Source organism: Anser brachyrhynchus, assembly GCF_964034855.1.
Source record: "Anser brachyrhynchus genome assembly, chromosome: 2".
Classification (NCBI taxonomy): Eukaryota; Metazoa; Chordata; class Aves; order Anseriformes; family Anatidae; genus Anser; species Anser brachyrhynchus.
The window spans coordinates 131,477,632-131,499,687 of NC_137695.1; the positions used below are offsets into that span (position 1 = coordinate 131,477,632).

General features: G+C 42.9%; 1 protein-coding gene across 2 annotated transcripts in view; it reads right to left on the reverse strand.

Annotated features, from left to right (window-relative positions):
* Positions 1-375: 375 nt before the first annotated feature.
* PAG1 (phosphoprotein membrane anchor with glycosphingolipid microdomains 1) overlaps positions 376-22,056 on the reverse strand; it is a 109,001-nt gene continuing 87,320 nt past the window's right edge. For both annotated transcript variants that reach the window (XM_080578990.1, XM_080578991.1), the window contains 6 exons: positions 21,228-21,439; positions 19,039-19,090; positions 18,413-18,509; positions 15,701-16,299; positions 10,309-10,368; positions 376-8,739 (listed from right to left, as the gene is read on the reverse strand). In XM_080578990.1, the coding sequence (XP_080435116.1) occupies positions 8,389-8,739; positions 10,309-10,368; positions 15,701-16,299; positions 18,413-18,509; positions 19,039-19,090; positions 21,228-21,352 (1,284 nt within the window). In that variant the 5' untranslated portion in view covers positions 21,353-21,439 and the 3' untranslated portion in view covers positions 376-8,388. The remainder of the gene's footprint in view (positions 8,740-10,308; positions 10,369-15,700; positions 16,300-18,412; positions 18,510-19,038; positions 19,091-21,227; positions 21,440-22,056) is intronic.

Genomic DNA, 22,056 nt, shown 5'->3' on the forward strand with positions numbered 1-22,056 from the left:
CAACGGTTAACATAAATGAAAGTGTCTGTAATTACAAATACTTATCCACTATGTTCTAAGTAGGCAATGTTCCATGCATACAGCAATTTTGTGCTGAAGCTCCTACAGCACCCAATTTAAAGTGAATCCTACTGAGGCAGGAGTTTAATAACAGCTATTGGAGATAATTATCCATATACCAGACTCTGTATTGTTTGTTTTTCCTATGGAAGTCATATCAATCCACTAGCATAAAAGAAAGAAAATTCACTTCACTGAAAATACAAACAAAAATACGTTAGCACCAAACCAAACATGTCCTAAACTTTTAGGGTCTAATCCTGCACTCTTATCTCATGCAAATTATTACTTTTAAATAAAATAACCCAGTTTTGATTTTGATTTTTTTTTTTTTTTTTGCTAAAAAACCTCTGTGGAAGTCCAAATCTGCACGTGAATGATGGTACTTACATTAGCGCACCCACCTTCGCCCATTTGGGGTTTATCATAGAGCAAAAGCATGTACTTATAATTTATTCTCCTTTCATTTACGGTGCTACAGAGGCTTGATAAAAGATCAGGAAACCTACATGACAGTGGGGCAAAGAGGGCTTGACCCTTCCTCTCTGGGCTAAGGGAATACTGAGAAGAGTAAACAGTTCCACCCATCTCTTGTGCAATTCTCTGCTCCTCGTCCCTTGACTGCAATCTCCTCTACAATAAACACCTTTATGACTAGGTAGTCTGTGAGATGGGTGAAGCACAAATGAAACTTAGCTACTTTTCCTCTGACCTCTCTTTTCCTAGTTGCTGCAGTAGGCTGTACCTGGCCTGCCATGACAGTACATGCTCCTCTCTGGGCTGGCAGCTGACTCTTGGCACACCTCAGTCTAGCAACACCAGAGCTCAAGGGGTTGGGACTGGGAAGCCAAGGGCCATTCCTAAGTTGTCGTCGCCACAGAGCTGAGACAGGCCCTGAACGAAGGTGGTCCATGTGGAGCCATGAGTGACCCAGATGCTCATTTCAGGTCTGAAATAGCCGCACAGGTAGGACGTTCGGAGGAGACTGGTTACGTGACCATTCTCAAGCAGCCTCAGAGATAAAGACCAAGTTTAGTATCCTCTTCAATGTGAAAAAGGGGGTTCTTGTGCTCTTAAGCATTTTTTACTAATGTAAAAAACAACATCAACAACAAAAAAACCCCAAACAGTTCATCTCTTACTGTGCATCTTTCCATGTCAGCTGAGTGTTTCCAAGCTATGGAACTTTTTGCCTTGAGAGAAAGTGAAGATCTCCACAGAAGTCTGCAAGACAGGATCTGATTTCCCCCAAATGTGTGACTTCAGAGCACAAGTCCAGGCTTCTAAACCCTGTTCAGAACTCTTAAGTGATGCAGTTTCTGTGCCCGCTGGACAGTGGCCAGGTGCTGTATTTCATCAAGGACAAAAAAGAGAACCAAGACGGTGATGGCTGAGCGTGACAGGGAGGAGCAGTTACATAAATAAGAGGATAGTCCAAATCCAACCTATGCTGAAAGTTAAAACATGAACATCTCTTCATAGACATTAGGAAGTCAAAACACCAGTGGTGCCTTTTTTTTCCTTTTTTTTTTTTTCCCATAAGTAATAAGATTCATAAGGCTTTAAAGCAATACAAGATTAAAATCACAAAGTTGGTAACATTGTCTTGTAGTGAAAGGGAGGCATCTTGAAAGCTAAACCAAAGCATTTTAAAGTCATGTTTTACATACTTTGTAAATCTAAGCAGGTTGTTGCATTATCTTAAATTATGAGAAACAACACAGCTGCCTTCTAAACTGAACAAAGATCTCATTTTATATTTTCAGTAACAAACGTTCTAGTTAAAATTATACAATTGAATTTGCAGAGACAGAAAACTTGCCAGACTGTTATTATAACAATAAAAGAACACAACAAATGAAAGACAAATTTAGAAATGTGTATGGCAAGAGAGTATCACATACAGTAGACAAGTTGCTGTGCAGTAACAGTGAGCATCTTCACCTTTATGGAGACATCTTTACTTTTAGGCACTTTGCTGTCGTGGTTGTAGTGACTGTCCTTCTGTCCAGTTTGAGACAGAAGATGTCCAGAAAACAAACCCCACAGCTCAAAAAATCAGAACTAAGCTTTGTGTTGCCTATAGATTGGGCAGGTCAATGGATACATAATACAAAGATACTCCATGCATTTGCTATGCAAATTGTGGTGCCTGAGTTAGCCGTATGAGCAGGTCCAACCAAGTGTAGAGCATGGAGATGTTCTAGTGATTCTGCCTACAGCATCCCATCATTTAGAGTTAGGTTAAATATATCTACATTGTGTAGACCCTCTCTTGCTGACCTATGACTTACACGTAAAGTAAATTTAATCAACGGGAACCTTATGTCACAATAAGCTTTCAGCTTTCTGTTGTCCATACGAAAAGAACAGTGTCTGCTGTATGTGATGTCCTAATGCACTACTGAAAAATTATTACCTGGGCAACTAATTTGTTTAACACCTTTTGTTGAGGATATATGAATGCTGAGTATGGGATCTTTCATATTGACCCAACCACACAGGGTTCTCCTTCCTTGGAGAAAAGGAACCTAGTGCTTTTATCTCTGTGATGCTTCACCCATAGTACTTGTTCTCAGCATAATCCTCAACACATTGATATCCAGCTAGCTAGCAAGGGATATAAAAATACTCTTTTTTTTTTTTTTTTCTTCTTTTAAGGCTGAGATCTGCTCAGGCAATGTCTTCAGCCATGATCATCCCAAAAGACAGATACAAATGAACTTCAGCACCAGGGTATGAAATCATATTAACAGCAATTATGCTTCCTGCTCCAAGGAAGAGATTTGCCCTTGAGAGTCTTCAGCATGCCACCCCAGGAGCTGCCATCAGGTTGAGCATCTTTTGCGTTCGCCCAGTTCTCAACAGACTACACACACCAAGTTGCTTGTGAGGCACATACAAGCCTTATTCAGGCATGTTCCAACCTAAATAAATAACACTCATCTGAAATAACTGCTAATTAACCAAATATCCTCTTTGGAATTTGGCCCAATTTAAAACGTTTGTTGCAGAAATAGATTTCTTACAGTCATCTTGCGAACAAATGCATATACACAATTGGAGACAGAAGAACGTCCTTGAGGAGCCAAGTGTCTAGCTGCTCTCAAGCCAATGCACTTGGCCTCAATGGCTGCTTCTGAACGCTGTCGCCCAACCCAGGCTTGTTACACGTGATGGCTCCGTTCTGGCTCTTTGTAGGGTGAAGAAGAAACAGGGAAGCCCTGTCAGACTTTTGCAGTCAGAGCATCACAGTTAACGCTCAGTTCTGTGAAGCAGAAAATGCTAGAGAGAACACTTTATGTCACAACTTTACATGTCAGCTTTCAGAAAGCACATTGAAACCATTTATCCAGCATCTTATAAAAGCACCATTGAAAGGTTGAACAGAGAGCACCGTGTACACAGAATTTTGATCAAGACAACCGAGAGGAGCTGTTCAGGGAGCCATGGAGAAGTACACAGCCCAGAAGAATCCCCACAAGATGGATTCCTCGGAGGCACAATACGCGAGGGCTTGGAGAACAAGGCAGCTGACCCTCAGCCAGTCGCTATTGTGGGACAGCCCAGCTTTGGGTGACTGATGCATCTGAATCCCAGCACCCACTCCTCTTTTGCCATTCCCCTCATCCCCCACCCCGTGCAGCCTGCTACGTGTAAGCAAGCCTGTAATTGGTACTAATACAAAGGCTGAAGCTACCAATTGTTCACAGCTGACATGGACACAGACCACCACCTCCCTGAATGCTCACTGTTGAAAAACACAGGTTCTTCAAAAGAAGATTGATCATGCTTATTGCAAAGCTTAGTTATCGTAGCTACAGTACTGGGCTTTCTAGAGGAACTTTGTGAGAGACTATTGCTAAACTGAGGCTAATTGAGGTCCAGTATGTTTGATGTGTCTTTATAAAGCTGCTACCAACTGTTTCCAAAGCTGTTTCCCCCACAGATAAATGGGGGGAACACTCTTTCTAGTTTTGTGTCAAACAAACAGTATGGAAAAAAGAGTATGGAAGTACTAACTACTTAGTAAAAAAGGCACTATAGCTGACCTAACTGTGGTAACTAGGTACATGCCTGTGTACAGACATCCTTAAAATTTATTTTGCTCTGTGACTGAGCAAGAAATTCTGAGCTTGTCATGGTAGAAAGGGACACTACTGGCTTCAAGATGTGGCTAGAAATCCCATGGGAGATGGATTCAGGGAAGTGATGTCCAAACTGCATTTCCTATTTCTACCAGTTCCCAGAAGGGAATCAGAAAAGACCTTTTCAATAGTGTAGTTACAGAGATGTTGCAGCTGTCCTTGGCTTTACTATGGCAATTTGAAGTGCGATCTTCTTATACAGTTGTGCTAACAAATGGAGGTAAAGAAATAAGTCTGTGAAGTTGCCCCAGAAAAGATCATCAGGTAACAAATAATTTATTCTGGATGTTGACATTTTATTTACGGGTGTGGTGAAAGAGAAACAAATAGCAGTGATGAGACAAGTAGAAGAGACTCCCCTTTCTCTATAGCAAAAATAATGTATTTGGAGATTGCTACTGGGAAAATATTTCCAGTGTATTAGTGAAAAGGAAGCATTGGCAACAGTCGTAAAAGAACAGATCTTACTTCTGGAAAGAGGGAACTAAAACAGAAGCTTACTTTTTTTTTTGTCAAGTGATGCTAATTACTCATTTAAGAACCTTGGACTGAATTCTAAAATATTCTTCTATAGCATTAGACTACATAGTGGAGATTGTAGGGGAGTTATCACACTGCCCCCTTCACGTGTCCTTGTTCAGGAGGGCAATTCCTTTTTTTTGGCTCCCACGAGCCCAGCGTCAGGAGGTCTCAGAGGGTGAGGGCAGGTGCTAACATCGCAAGCAGCAATCCGGAATCGGAACGCCTTCCCCACCAGGCTGAGGGTCTGGTGGGCTGGAAGCAGATCCCTGCTGCGATGACTTCAGAGAAGACTGTCACGGTCAAAGCCCCTGAATGTGGCAAGGGACAGAGTGGGGATGGCAGCTTGCACTAAACACTCTGTAATAAATACTGGCTGCATTACTGTGTCATCTGTCAAGAGGTGGAGGTGGAGAGCTTGAGGAGATGCAGATAAAGCACACATCTCCACCTCGTGACTGACAGAGGGGTAGAAGGAAAAGGTTAAGCTCCTGTTTGTAACGTCCGAGATCAATTCACATAAGAAGGAAATAAAACACTGATTTCAGACCCTGTCCACCACTCAAGAATTGTCTTTGCTACAGCAGCTGCTCTGCAGAGGTTGTGAGCAGCCCGAGAGCGGCAGAAATGGGAAGGAACGTGCCAGCACCGTGGCACTGCAGGCTGCACACCAGCGCCCGGTGCCAGGCCGTGTGAGGCAGACTGAGACAGCAACAATAAAAAGACGGGGAGAGGGATTTCACTGTGAAAAAGGGAAGTCTGAGGTCCCAACAGGGATCAGAAAGAAAGAAAGGAGCTGAGTCTGACATCCCTTCCTCCAGTCCAGCACTCCTGGTTCTGCTCCGAAAGACAGCAAAGTGCAACCAGGCAGCCCTTCTTCTTCCTTTGGCTCCCTGATCTTGGCGTCTTTTAGAGTGATGCTTGATTTTCTTCTTTTGCAGCTTAAAATTTTGCAATCTGGAGTTCAATGTTTTTCTTTGCTATCATGAACTGCTATTATTTTTTGATTTTTAAACTGATCTTGAAATTGCATCTGGTGAACCTGACAAACCTCATGTTGCTACTGTTTCTCCATAAGCAGTCATCCATGTAACGAGTAAGACAGCCCTTAAGGGATAACTGCATCCTGAGATGTGTTTGGGAACCTCAGGAGTTGTGTATGTCTCCCACTGAGCTGCAGGAGTCAGACTGAGGACGACATACATAAACAAGTACACCTGAGCACGGAGCAGGCAGCAAGCACACAGTTAAACCTCCAGAAATTCTCCAGACTCAGCACAGAAGATCTTGTGATACGTGAGGCATTTTATCTTTGGCCTTAAACAGCATGAAGTAGAAGGAGAGAACAGTCAAAGGTGAACTTCATGAATTCACATTCGAGGGAACGCTGCAAGGGGAGGAAGACCAAAGTCAGCTATAAAAAGCACTGCAGTGAAGTGGAAGAAAAGTCTTTGCTGCAGCCGTGAAAGCATGGCAGCACGGTCAAGATAGCTGCAGACTGGTCTGTCTGAGCTGCTTTTCCTCGCAGGAAGAGAGCCCCAGCTCAAGTGTGCTCCACGGCCGCGCGAGGTCAGGCTCCACAAAGCTTCGGTCACTCTGTGGGCAGTTTGCAGGCGAGCACTGCTCCTCAGAGCCATGCTCCTTACAGGCTATGCCCATAAACCAGTACACTTCTTTCAGTTGTAGGTATTTCTAACAAATGTGTGTACCCAGGACTGTGTTTGCCCTATACAGTACCAAGTACCGTTGTGTGCTGGCCAGTGATCTGAGAAGGACTCAATCTGATATACCAAACCTCAGCACCAACTGAGCTGAAGCAAACCCATTCTGGGCTGCTACGCAATGAGCCAATCTCAGTTTACGTACTGTTTTTGCATTAACTACTCTTCAAGCACATGCCAGTATTATGTATGTGAATGTTATCTGAATGCTACCAAGTTTGGACCGTAGTTTATCCTTGTTTACAAATCACGTGTATGCGTGTATGCATAGGGACACATGCACAGATGTACACATCAGTGCGTACAAAGGCATATAATGAAATGCCTGTTCTCTACTGTTGGACTGTTCTTGTATTATTGTAGTATTCATCATTGCACTATTCTTGAAGAAAACAAGAGTATCAGTCCAGTACCTGCTTATTTCATCTACGTACTGTACTTTGTTTTCACCAGTAACAGAATAACATGGTATCTTTGGAAAGACAGTGGCTTTCAAACTGCTTGTCGGAGCCCCAGGAAGTTTGTGGTCTCCCTCAGCTATGACTCTCCTGCTTCTTTTGGCAGAGGAACAAGGATGACCAGTGGCAATCCCAGAAGAAATCCACTCTCTCTTCTGCCTCTTTTTTGCCTTTTTCTTTTACACAGACTCCATTATTTTAAGCTTAAAAACAGCAAGGCATGGTCCACATCCCTGTTTAAGAAGATTAAAAAAAAATATAGGAATTGTTCATTTACATACATCTAAAATAGGAAAAAGGTGTAAAGGAAAAACAAATAAAACCCAAGGAAAGAATGGGATTCCTCTGTTTACATAAAGCAGTAAGGTAATCTACAAAAACTTCAAAGATTAAAAATATGTTGTAAAAATGAAAAATATCATCCACTCAACACAATACAGAAGTTTTCCTATATAATACAATAGATAAACATATTAAAATACTTTAAGTCTTTAAAAAGGGCAAAATTCTTTAAAAGATGACTCAACACTATTATGGTTAGACTAAACATTATGCCAACACATTCATTTGTACAACTTCTTGCAACATGACAGTTGTCTACTGTGTGTATGTGTAGGTACATGTGTGCACACAGGAGGAACACAGTGAGACCACTAAGAGTGTCACTTGTCATTTAAAAGCAGTTTTTCACAAATAATTAAATGAAAAACCCTACAAATACCAGTACACATCTCAAAATACTGCAAGTCACATTCTACAGCCCCAACATTAAAAAAAAAAAAAAAAGGAAAGAAAGAAAGAAAGAAAAAAGCCTACAGAATTAATTCAAGTACATTTGGGGTATGTCCCTTGTGAAGTGAAGTAACTGTTATTTGCACTTTAGTTGTAATGACAGTGGAAAGGACACACTGATATCCTGCCTCCATCTCAACCCCACCTGGCTGCAAGGACTCACAGTCCCAGCAGGCTGACTTACAGCACGCTCCCAAAGACACAGAGGTTAGCACACCTTCCCCAGCCCTGCAAAGTCAGTCTGAGGAGAGGCGTGACGGTCTGTGAGTTGCTCCACGAAGTGGATGCCTGAACTCGAATGAAGAACGATTCTTGAAAAATACGTTGAAGAAAATGACATAAAATAATATTCTAAAATGAAAAGCTAGCTTTGTGTAAAGGCAGTCTTTTTGGTATGGGATCCTATCAGGACGACAAACACAGCACTCCTTCCCAAATTCTGGCCATCTTGGAACTAACAATAAAAAGGTAACAATAAAAAATAAGTTTTCCTGTGAGCCTCCATCCACCACCCAGAACAACCCCATGGATATCACACCCAGGCTGAAGCATGCATGGCTTCTTCACAACTTGTATTCTGTACTTAGCTTTGTTCCTCAAAATAAGAAGCGATTCCCTCTTCTTGTCTCGCATGTTCCTTTGAAAACACCAGCAGATAAGATAAAGGCTGAAATCTGGCTGCCAGAGTAGTTAAAGTCTGGTGACATCCCTGTGGTGCTGCAAATCCCCTATGCTCTCATAGTCATTCTCTCCCGAAAGAGCAGTGTGGTTTGTGCTAGGCACAGACAAGGTCCTGTCTTCTTCTTGGCTCACTGCCTGGATAGCTTCATAGTCAGGCTCCAGCTCCCCGTTGGGTCTGTCTGCTGACTGAGGCACAGTGGTAGTACTGAGGGTGTTTTCAAAGTCCTTCACGCTTGCATAGAGGCCACTGCAAACAGACGGGGACCTCTGAGATGCGATTTCTTGAATACAGGTGTAAGGAGAATCCAGTGCCTTGATGGCCTGTCCTGGCTTGCTCACTGAAGAATACATGGCTGAGATCTAGGAAAAGGAGACACCCGCTGAGTGTTTAAGCATGGCATAAAGCTTGGGTGCCAGTTTGTCCCCCTCCCACCACCAGTATACTGAAAGACAGGACCTTCCAATAAATACATATCCTTTCTTACAAAATTGCTTTTCTTGCATGCATTTATAAATTTATTATTTCCTTCAAAAAAGAATGATGACATTTAGAAAAGTAAAAGTTACTTGAATATAAATCCCTGCAGGCAAATCAGATCCAGGACTGGCTTTGTGAGCAGGAGCTCTTGCAAGCTTTGCTATGGTACTGGAGCCAACTTGGGGTGAATGAGACAGGTATCAAAGGGATGATCAGGTTTAGCTGCTGGAATGCAAAAGGATGCTGCCTGACCTTTGCTCTTTCATTTTAATGGTAGCAGCAACCCTCCAGCTTTTACAGACACTGCAATAGGACAGCAGTTATTTGTTGGTTTTATAGGTGCAACCAAGGAGGGACCAAGACGTGAAGAGAACATTAAAAAACAGGAGGAAAATCAGAAAACAGCAAATAGTCAGTGCTGGCCTTGATATGCAAGGTCTGTTCCTTTGGCTAGCCTGTACCTGAGCTGCACCTCAGTCACTGCCTATCAGAACTGAAGACCAGAGATTGGTTGCTGCAAACACAAGAAGGAGCAGGAATTTCTCTCCTTCTGGCTCCACGTGGGGTGGGGTAGAACAGCGAACCCTCAACAATGGTAGAAAAACCTCCCCAAAAGTAAATTTCTAATGGCACAAATCATATAAGCAGTATTCTATAAAAGCACTCAGAGGAGGTGGTATGCCCAAACCACTGCACAAGGGTGGCCCTTCATGAAGAGGTGAAGGAGAAGCCCACGTCCATGTGTCCCTGCTCTCCTGGCTGGTGCCCAGTGCATCCTGACTCCCTCTGTCAGTCCATGTGCATAACTTCCCTCTCGTGGGCCACAAGGCTGAAATTCTTTGCTTTGCTTCTCTGGTACCTACCATCGTAACTGCCATACAGCTCCTCTGCTATGTTTAAAGTCTTTCCCAAGCATGCAAGACCTCCATGGATTTTTATCAAATTGTACAGAAGCACTGGATATGGTCACAAGCAACCTTATTTCTGTTTCACTTTTCTATCTCTGTTTCAATCTCCTCAATTTCTTTGACTAACAAACATTTGAAAGGACAGTTTATGTTCCAGTGTTTTCATTGTGCTTCAGAGACCCGTACACTTCGAATCGGAAAGGCAGGGCACATTTCAAACCTCTTAAGCAGAACTTGGCAACCAAACCAAGGAGCTGCCCTAATGATCAGCTAATTGTGGTCTCTCGTTATTTTTAGACACCTTTTTTAAGCCTATTGGCCTGACAAAGCCATATGCTAGAATACTTCTATTCAGAAATTTATAAATACGTCTATTTCACAAATATGACAGTGCAAACTCTGTACAGAAAAACTTCAGCTTTCATTTTCCCTTCAGACAATTTTCACCTTTCTTAGATCCTGCTTAATCATGCAGAGCTTATGCTAATTTCTGCCTGAAAAAAGGTCTCTAGCTAGTTATTGAATTTCATGCAAGAAACCTACCTCGTCTTCTGTAAGAGATGGATCTTCCTCCCGAGACTTGTAAGACATCGAACTATGCCTCTGTAAAAAAGGAAGAAAGAAAGAAAAAAAAAAGGCTCATTACCAGTCAACAGCATGGAACCTACAATAAAACCCTCACATTACAATCAATACATTGTATTTTATGGTCATTTGCTCACTAGTTCCACTTTATGGAGCTAATATCCAGCGTACATCTCTGGAGATAACAGCCCTGAGGTTAGTAGAGCTTTTTAATGTATCTGCTCTTGTGCTGACCTAAAAGGGGCAAAAATAATGTAATGGTTAAAACAAACTCTGCTGCACTCTATCCCTGCCTTTAAACTTCCAATGAAGTAAAAAAAGTGTCTGCAGAGGCTTTTGAACAATTAAAAGTGAGGTGCTGTGAAACACTAGCCGGCCTTCTGCTTGATCTTCAGATACAATCCTAGATTACAAAAGAACTGCACTGAACTGGAGCCTTCCTTACGATTACTGTCCTTCCTTCAGTGGGCTCTGGAAGCTCTGCAAGGCAGCTACATTCTCCTCCACCACGAAACATAGCAACTACTCAGAGGTGCACTCACAACCTTCAAAGCCACGCATATGGAAATGACCCACTTCAATGCACCCTGAGAGGGGAACCTAAATTGTCAAAGCATTTGTCTGGATCCGGTTCATGTGCCAAAGTTACTAAAGGATGGAGGGCTTGGTTTCATGTCAAGTCTAACGTCAAGCATGCAAAGCATAAGGCAAAGCGTATGGATCATGAAACTTTGGGGAAAACCATTTTACCATTACAAAGAATGTCTTAGGATCAGCAAGTTTGCCAATGACACCAAGCTGTGTGGCATGACTGACATGCTGGAGGGAAGGGATGCCATTCAGAGGGACCTGGGCAGGCTCCAGAGGTGGGCCTGTGCGAACCTCATGAGGTTCAACAAGGCCAAGTGCAAGGTCCTGCATCTGGGCTGGGACAATCCCAAGCACAAATACAGGCTGGGTGGAGAATGGATTGAGAGCAGCCCTGAGGAGAAGGACCTGGGGGTGTTGGTGGATGAGAAGCTCAACATGAGCTGTCAATGTGTGCTTGCAGCCCAGAAAGCCAACTGCATCCTGGGCTGCATCAAAAGCAGCATGGCCAGGAGGGCGAGGGAGGTGACTGTCCTCCTCTGCTCTGCTCTTGTGAGGCCTCACTTGGAGCCCTGCGTTCAGCTCTGGGGCTCCCAGCACAAGAAGGATGTGGGGCTGTTAGAATGAGTCCAGTTGAGGGCCATGAGGATGTTCAGAGGGTGGAGCACCTCTCCTATGAAGACAGGCTGAGGGAGTTGGGGTTGTTCAGCCTGGAGATGAGAAGACTCTGGGCAGACCTTACAGCGGCCTACCAGTGCCTAGAGGGGGCCTGCAGGAAAGCTGGGGAGGGACTCTGTGTCAGGGGCTGTAGTGATAGGACAAGGGGGAATGGCTTTAAACTAGAGATATCAGGAAGAAATCCTTCACTCAGAGGGTGGTGAGGCCCTGGCACAGGCTGCCCAGAAGCTGTGGATGCCCCATCCCTGGAAGTGCTCAAGGCCAGGCTGGATGGGGCTTTGGGCAACCCGGTCTAGTGGTAAGTGTTCCTGCCCATGGCAGTGGGTTTGGAAATAGGTGGTCTTTAAGTTCCCTCCCAACCCAAACCATTCTGTGATTCTGTGACTTTTATGGCAATCAGAACCCTGGCTACCTCACAGCAGATGTGCAAGTCCTCCCCACCAGGGCAAGCAGACTTTACTGAACTCCTGCTCCACATTTTGGAGTTTTCTGCAAATTTTCCATTTAAAATATTTCAGACCTCCTCCAGTACAGACCAAGATGGAGAAGTAGAGCTATTTTTAGCAGAGCCAATTAAATATTGCTTCCAGAAACATATGAGATACACAAGAGACTCGTTACAACAGATTCCTTCCTACTTTCACTTTTCTTGGTGGTTTAATTCTGGAAAATTCCAAAATTCAGGCTCCCCATGCGGCTCTGAGGAAGACTCTGACCCAAAGCACTCTGAAGTCTGCTCCTGGTGGGGCTTCCTTCTGGCCTAACATCTCTCTTACTTCTGTCTCACTGGCTGGAGAATGTACTCTTTAACCTGTGGTTTGCTTACTCACCAAATAAAAAAAAGAAGTTCAAATGCATTTTGGCATAGCCCTTTATTGAATCTGCTATACTACAGGTGCTCAGTTTATTTGTTCTTGTTTGCAGGATACATTTTGTCTTGAGGAGTAAGTTACTAGTGTCAACTTTGGCCATTAAAACAAATATGTGCTAGAAAAAATCTGCAGTGATGTAATTTTCTCTAATCGGTATGTTTGTGAGCACCATGTGTCAGGATCCCTTCTATCGTTTCCCAATCCAGTATTGAGAAACACCCCCGAGTGCTAACAGACCTGTTCTTGTTTCCCTGGTACGGAGCATTCTTCTAAATGTGGAACCTGTGACACATTGATTTTGAAGGATACAGAAGAAAATACTTGCTCCTAAACATCTTGTACTTAGCAATTTTATTAATTACGTTTGAAGCCTCAACACAAACAGAACATGTCCTTATTTTCTTTCCACTTTCCTTTTGTTCCTCAACAGCACTGGAGTTTTTGCTCGTTGGCTTGGCTGTCGCTCCTGACTCAGGCACCAGAACAAGAACACCATTCTCCTCTGGTGCATTTGCAAGAGGTGCTTTGCCCGTCCTCAGGCTGTGCAAGTCTGAAACCAGATGGGCAGCAGCCAAATGTACACACAGAGAGCATTTCTACCAGTGTTCCCGGGTTTGCTCACTCTGGAAAGGCCTGGGTGAAAAAGAGGATCTGTACCACCTTTTCTGCTTAAAAAAGAACTAAAGAAAAAGTATTTTGCCTCTCCAGTTTTATTAGAAGAACTACACCCAAGTTTTTCCAGCTCACAAAGGCCTGTAAGAGGCCTTGTGCTATTAAATTCACCTTTCTTCACCAAAACCTTCCAAAGGCATTTTCTGGGTCACGGTCAATAACCAACTTGGATAACAAATTTGCACCTGTTCGTGACATGTCTGGCCCCTGAAGCAATCCATTATCCCTGCACCAACTGCCTGGCAGTGCTGCAGTGGGGAATGCTGACCAGGCAACGTGCTTCTTCTGCATCCAGCAGGCATTACCCGGGGGCACACCTCTGCTGGTAATGAAACAGTGCCGGGCACAACCAGTGGCACCAGAACTGCTCTTCATGCTGTTAAATTCTGGAGCAGGCTCTGGTTTGGCCAACCTTGCTCCTTCCCAAACATGACAGGAAGCAAGAAGAGATGCCTATGGAGTCTGTTTAAATAAAGAGTTACAAATATAAAATACATTTCCATAAACATCTTGTTCTTGGTTGCCACGTCTGAAAAAACAGGCATTGCTGTGCATTGTGTGAAGAAGCAGAATAGAGGGAAAAATTATCATCACCACAACAGAAAAACAATCCCACAACCACCTCCACGTACAATGCTGACAATAATGACATTTATATATTCAATCAATTACCATTTCCAACTCTGCTGCAGCTGTAGCTCTCAAGGACAGGACAGGCACACGCCTCGATGCATAATGCATGTACCTAGCAGAGGACTTTGGAACGAGCTGATGCTGCCGAGGCTTAACTCAGGATGACTTTAGCTCTGAATAAATTTTAATTAGACAACACCTTTTTTTTTTTCCTGGCACTTAGGGGACTGCATGTGTCATTTCTTGATTAATCCTTCAAAACCTGAACCATTTTAATCAATTCCCAGTCCTTGCAGTCACTGACATTGTATACACGGTGTGCTGGGGAGCTATTGAGCAGCAAACGCATTTCCTTTGTATCAGTGATGGGGAAATACAATGATTTTCTGGAAGTCTTTTCACACCTGGTAGGGAAAATGTCATTAGTACTGAAAGCTGTTTCTCTAAAAGATTAATTAGAAATTACATGTGGCCTGAATTTGGGGGGAGGGAAGGGTTGATGGATTATTATCGACAGACATATCTTAATTTTCTACCTAACAAGCTCATTATTTTTAAGAATGTGCACTGAGGAGCCTGGATAAACAATTTTTAGATTTTGAGTAGCCTTCCCTTTGTTCATATTGATTCTCTAGAGCTTTATAAATTATATGGTTAATCAGTTATTTAACAAGGTATTTTTCTACCCTCTGCCTGGATTACTGAAGTACTTCAAACAAGAGAACAAACAGAAGCAAGTAACAATACCTCAGCTTTCCTATGATTTTTCAGGTAAATATTTACATTAAAATGTTGCAACACACCTGAAGATTTTTGGAAATTTTTGTCAATACATAATATTATTTCACAACTCAGACTCCAAAGTTATATTAACCTGTTAAAATCACAGTCCTTTCCTTCACAATTACAAATTATTTCAACTAGTTCTGAAAAATGTGAACTCAACAATTTGTGACAACTCTGTGCAATGATTCAAAAGTATTCTTGCAATTAATTCTGGTGAAAAACTAAGACTAGTAAAACAGCTTGTTGAAAATGTTATCACTCTGTTTTTCAAGGATTTCACCACTAATTTGTCCTTAGGCTGGGAGAAAGAATAAGCTGTTGAGAAAACATAACTTTTGGCTGTGATTTCACCAGGTAGAAGTTCATTACTCTGTTCATGTGTGACAAACAGAATTCAACAAGTATAAAATCTACAGGTTGATAAAGTCTTTGCAGCTCTTATGGCTGGCTTAATGGAGATATTTAGTTTAGTACTTATTATTTTGTGATCCTTTTTATGTGGGAATTGCTGAATATCAGCTACAAGACCAAAAGCAGATCTTATGTTTTAAAAGTCTACTATTGCAATCCCTCTCCCTCTTTTTCTGTCCCTATTATCTCCTACAGAGGGTGACCAGATAAGGCTTTGAGCAGTTAAGTTGAAGTGGCCCAACAGAAGAGGCACGTCTAAAGCTAAGGCATCTACCAAAAATGTCTCACTCTTTGTTCCACTAATTCAGGTTTTACTAGAAAAAAAACAAGGGCGAGATTTTGAACAATATGTGGTTGTTAACAAAAGCAGTGGATACCTATTGTAATTGCTCCTATGAGTATAATATCATTAAATAAAGAAGCAGAGGCTTCTTATGTAATTTTCGGATAATGTTTGAGAAAAGCTTTAAGAACAGCATGCTGCAAGGATCCTACACATAGGTTCCAACAATATGAATACATGCTTTTACTAAAGAGTAATGCTGTACCATGCATTTTCCTATTTCTATGTTTTACAGTCTTGCAACAATTTGAGTGTTTATTTTTTTTTTCTGTTTCTTGCCATTTTTTTGTTATTCAAAAAATATTCCTCTGCCCTGTGTGTTCTGCAGTGATTATCTGTCTGTTTGACAAGGACAAGTAGTATTTACCTTCTCTGGTTCACTTGCTCCTTCTGTTCCTTCTCCTTCTTCCACTTCTTTTTCTTGCACGTTCTCATTTTCATCAAGAAGTTTCATGGGTACTGGAGGGGGAAGCTCATCTTCTACATCTGGTGTGTTGTCAAGAGGGCTTTCTGAATTAGCGCTTTGGCGACTTTTTTTATTTCGGTCTACAGATGCGTATTCTGCCGATTCAATTCTGCACTCAGGATTCTGATCCTGACCTTCAGATACCATCAGTGAAGCTGCTGACTTTCTGTTGCAGCTTCTTTCCATGTTGGCTGCTGCTCCAACATCTTTGATTTCCTTCACAGTTTCATACAAGCAGTCTTCAACTATGTTCTCTTGAGAGGAGCTGTCTTTTAAGACTTCGTAAGGCCCTTCCATTCCAAGACCTTGATCATTTTCTGCATTCCTAGCTGAGATGATGGTTTCCATGGTATTGTTAGGGGGAATACTGGGTAGTTCCCGGCTCTGGTGACATTTTATGGATTTTCCAAGACTGTCTTGTGGATCTAGCAGATCAGAGACAGATGTTTGTACTTCTTCATAAGGCTGGATACAGGCAGTTGTACTGTCCTCTGAGAGCACTAGAGAAAATTATAAAGAAGTATTTAAAACAACCACATGACTAAGAAAGCTGAATACAATTCGGTATTCTCTACGTTACTCCGTTTCTGTGTCTTATTAAAACGAATAAATGACAGTAATTCCTGGAAATGTCCAGTAGTCATCATGTTTTCAGTTTAGAAAAAGCTTTCTGTTACAGAGCTTTCTGCACTCCACTGTTAAAATGTCATTCTGACAACATCTTAAATGCTTTGTGCACCCCCAAATCACTTTACAGAGCAACAGTATTCACAATAAGAACAGGTTGGGTGGGTAGGTGCAGGCAGGCACTTAGGTTCAGCTGGCTTGTACTCTATTACGTTGAATGCTTACAGACTGTTCAGTAGTTTCAGATGGGGAATGCTGCTGGGAAGCCTCAAACCAATTACATGTGAAATATCTTGTGAGGTTTTCCTCTTTCCACTTCCTTATCCTTTGTAATCAAAAAAGAAGGCTGTCCTGCTTTTTCCCTGCCCAGCCCTCACCTTGTTCAACATGCTGGACAAACTCTCCTCTGAATCACACCTTGCCCAACCTTGTTAAGTCAGCCTCACTGCACGCTGCACCAGGAGGTCCTTACTGGAAGGCTGTGCCGTGCTTCTCCTAGTCTCACACCACATAATGTAGGTTGACAACCTACTAACAAGCCAGCCATATGCACAAAAGAGAAGATTAGACTTCAGAAAGTAGTGTTAGGCAGAACATGTTATTTTAAGTTGCAGAAGTGGACCACGTGTCACTGTCACAAAGAGGGTATCAGGGACTGAAATTTAGGGGACCTTTCATCTTACAGTGCACACGTGTGACATTTACCTGCATTCAGGGATGTGTATGTGGGTACATACAAGCATGTTTCAGTTAGTAAATGATATGTTACTTTATGAGACACCATTTCTTTCAAAAATCACTTCTGGACAGCTTTACAGTACAGTTCCTATGGTATTCTCTTGGAATAATCTACCTATTCTTCCATTTCCTTTAGTGTGTTTGACATCATGACACCAAGTGCTGCTGAAGCAATCCGTGCCACTGATTTGGTGGTTGTCACGTGTATTTCTTTACCCTGGGCACTGGACATGCAGACTCACACAACAGCTCCCCTAGGAGCTGTAACCTGACAGAAAAACACAGGTTGGAATTTCAGGCATGGGATGGTAATCATTGTCTGAATGGGAACGTGAGGAGAAGAAAGGGAAAACATCTTTCTCCATTCGCTTGCCTCCTGCATACACCTGGGGCGGAAAAAGTCACATTCAGGGTGTTCTGTTCACTCCCCAGGATGCCTGCAGACTTCCTGAGGAACATCAGGACCAGCCTGAGAAAGCTGGAACATGTTTTCCCTTTCTGGCCTTGGCCCTCAGGGACTTCTGTGCTCTGCAAAGGGCTTGGCGTAGACAGGCAGCCACCAACAAAACTCTGGCAGGTTGGTCAAAAGAAAAAATAATATGTTTGGTGCTGCTCCCATAGCCCTGCCCCTGCTTGAAAGGCTTGCAGAAGCAGCAAAATAACTATTAACAAAAAGGATATTTAAAGCGTGAAATAAGAAATTAAAGCAAATTGTTTCCTCTTATGTGAAAGGGTTGCTATGCAAATTGTAAGCCGAGTAGTATCTGACAGTCTGAAAACTGTCTGATAGTTGACAGCATGCCTTTCAGTAGCAGCTTCTGACAGCTGAATGTGTGGTGACTGGTGGCAAGCAGCAATGCTTCCCCCTTCCAGGGGGCTTTTCCCTGCGCACTGAGTCACTCGGAGATGTAAGCGTACCCAAACGCAACAAGTCAGTGTACAGGAGCTGCGACAAACTGCAAAAGGAAAGTTTAGAAATTCCTTTGGTTACTTGTCCCTGAGGGGTAAAGATTTAATAGCTTGACCACCAGCTTCACAGTGAGGTTGGAGGGGAGCTGGAAGGAGGGGACGCAGTCCCCAGTGCCACAGCGAGCAGTCGGCTCCCAGCAGCGCTGAACCCAGAGCACGTTTTATTTTTAGGTGCAGCTGAGCAAAATATTTTCCAGTGATACTTGACTTTCAATGTATGTGAATCACTTTGAGTGCTCAGCAGAGCAAAGACTGAGAAAAAAAGGAAGTGTTGCTCACCCTCGCCATTGCTGAGCGCCCCGTTCTGCTCGCTGCTGGGGGGCGGCTCCGTGGCCGAGCTCGTGATGGAGTGGCTGAACACCTCCTTCTCGGAAGGCTGCAACACAAAGCAGTGGGATTTAATCAACACGTGGTCAGAACACACGTTTGCATGAACAGATGCACAATGAATTTCATTCTCATCTCAGGAGAGACTCTGACTCGCATGTATCACTGGCAGGAGGGTAAAATCATGCTGATTATACTCAAACAGTTATTTATGTGTTTACAGACGTTAAAACAAACAAATGCAAGTATGTCCAGGGTGACCTCCCTTCCAGACTTTATGGTAATAGAAATTACCACAGCTTTAACCAGTGAGAAGACAGCAGCTGAAAAATGGGTAAACTGTACTTGTGCTGCAACCCAAATGAAAGAAAAAGCAGGAGATATGGAGTGACAACAAAAAGTGCAAATTATTGAGATCATCAGAAGTTGTCCTCCTCTTCCTATTCTGAAACTTTTAAAATTTCCTGTGTTTAACAATCTCTAAGCTCCTGATCTGTTTTCCAACCTGCAGTATTTTGCAAGGGGCCTTATGCAAACCAACCCCGAGAAGACACAAGCTGCCAGAAATAAACACTTACCACGTTCATCAGATTTTCATGATCTCCATTCTGATGTTTGGACTTCTTTTCCCTTAATGAAGAGGCAACATAAAATGTTACTACAGATTACACTATTCCACAAATGCCAATCATTAATAGCTTTTACACACCCGCAGGGAGCAGAACTGTGATTCACCACAATATTACAAATCCCATAATTGAAAATTATTATGGGGACAGGTAAGGTTTCTGTGTAAGGTCACCAGCAAGATAGGGTGGTGCTGAACATATCTGAAGAGGTACAGCAAACACAGACAACCTTTTTTCTTGTTTAATGTAAGATCACATGAAGAAGCAGAAGACACTCACAAAGTTCATCTTACTTCCACTTAGGATACTAGTTATAATTAACAATAACCATGAGCAGTTCAAGAAGGCCTACAAATTACATAGCAGCTGAGGCTTTTCAAGATGAATGCTGCTTCAATGGTACTTCACAGGACTCCCAGTATGGACTGAATTTCCCATTTGTACCATTTTGGAAATACAGCTCTTATTCTGGCAGGTGTCCTCACTCTCCAGGCAGGTGTCTTCGAGGCAGGACAGACACCTGTATGATCCCACCCTTTGGAGAGGCTGAACTCAGAGTCAGCAGTGTTTGTGACTCAGCCCCTTGCAGGTCCCTTGGTTTTTAGCTCCCTTCTCTCTGTGAAGGCCTGACACATCAGATCTACCACTGTGGGGTGAGTGCAGGCTGCCCAGCTCCCTCTCAGCAAGGCTGAGCTTCAATGTTTTGAAGGGGCCTTGAAATTTGAATGAACAAAGTCAGTAGAAGTGCCCATACTTGTGAAATCTCTTGTGGAGAAGAAGATAAGGATAAGGTGTAAGTACAAGCCATTTATTAATAGCACTGTCTGATTCTTAATCATTTTGGTCTGGATCAATTCCCTGGTCTCCAGGAACAGCCAAAGCAAAGCTGAAATACATAGAAATCATTTTCCTTTCCTTTTCACCTATACTTTTCTGTCCTGTTAGCCCACCTCTTTTTCTTGATTGATAACATGTTACAGAAACTTTTACTTCCAGATCTTTCTGCAGAAATGCCTGTTCTCTCAGAAAGCCTGGCGAGACCAACAGCCCAAATGCTGAGTTAGGCAGTCAGAACTCCACGTGTGTGCTGGAGGGAGGAAGGCATCCCCGGGAGGAGGGCAACCCACAGAAAGACCGAGGGGCTGACAGCAGCTGCTGCTTTACCTGCTCCAGCTCACTGCACCGCACGCTAAACCAGAGGTGTAGGAACACAGCCGATGCCTTTTCCTCAGCAGGGACCAGCACTAACATGCTGCTCCTGTCCTGCAAACCCCTGGGGACGGCTGGATCTTAGCAGAAGACCTCTGCTGGTCTGGCTCTCCCTCCCAGATGACGCCAAGTTGTGCAGCCCTTCCTCTCCCTCTTCCCTGCTCAGAGCAGCTCTCCTTCACGGTTTGCAAAGAAGCGTTGCCACATGTGCAGTTTTTCAGGGAGTGAAAGCAAAATTCTTCTGCTTTTATTTCACTATGAGACATTTCCCACTCCTCCAGCTAGTTATAAAGCATCATTTAATACTAGCGCTGGTGTAAAGAAACTATTCAGAACAGATTATTGTCTTTAAAAATGTTTTTAGCTAGTTTTTGTGTGTGTGTGTCTATGTGTGTGTGATCTACTACTCAGAAGAATGTACAGAGCCAAGCTATGCCAAAGGGATCCAGCAGTGAGGCACAGGATGGATGGTGCTAGAGCAGAGCTGGCACTGCCACGCCGCATGGCATTGCCATCAATGTCCAAGAAAGCACTCAGCAAGCACTACAGCATTATTCCTTCACACCAAAAATAAATTCTGAGATTATTCCTCTACAGCAGAAGAAACAGTATGAACTGTTTAAATTCAGGTTTGCTCTGAAAACAGATGTGCTGTCAGGCCTGAGATCCCAAATAAATTACCCTGAGGGTAAAAAGCTATCGTAAGCCAACCCACAGACACGCCTGTGGATGCAGAAGGCAGGGTAGTGTGAATTAACTTATCCCTCTGAAAACACAGAATGACTACTTTGCATTAACTTACTACAATGTGGTAATTTATTTCTGTGCATAAGTCCTCAGTATTTCTTGCTAACTAGTTACTCGGGAAGCTAATCCACGCAGTACTTGACTTGAGAAGTATTACCGCTTCCTAAGCTCCCAAGCCATACCTGTTGCAGCTGGAGCAGAGGAAGATGAGGAAGGTGAGGAATAGGAGTGTTGTCACAGCTGCCAGGCTTCCCCACAGGATGATGTGGACCCGTCCACTGCTGAAGAAGCCACCGTCTGGTCCCATGATACTAGCAGGAGCTGGTGTCACTTGGGGATGGAGAGGTTACTCCTTGGAGAAGGCTGGCATCTGTGCTGAACGCAGCTTCTGTTTCTGCAGAAAGAAGAACATCTTTGGAAGTTAGCACAGATTTTGAAGATAATGAATCTGACAACTCCAAATCTGACAGGAGAGGTTTTCAAAACCAGATCTTACAAAAAAACAGTTTTGACTGCAAGACAGCCAGCCAAAGATATTTTCAGATACGTTTCTGATGGTGACATAGAACAAACTTTGTCAAGTATTAACACAAGCTGTTATGTATCTACAATCTCAACATGAATAAAATGTAGCACAACATCTCCATACTCATGAGAAAGTTTATAAATCCATTTCAGGGACCAGAGTAGTCTATTTTGCAATGATATTTTTTAATTTCATTGAAAAGCGAGCTTTGAAAAACAACTTCTGCAAAGTTAACAAGGCAGAATTGCAGCAGGACTTTACCTCCTTCCCTTGTCTCCTGCCTGCGTGGGATTTGGTGTTTCAAGCACAATGATAAGTAAGTTAGATAAGATTTTAAAAGGAATACTGCAAAAATCTTTCTCACACTGGATCAGATCTAATCTTTTAATCTATTTCTATGTGAAATACTTTTTTTTCTTAATAGTTGGTCTGAAGAGTAGTAATGTGAGTAGTAATATTGAACTCTTTTTTTTTTTCCTTTTCTC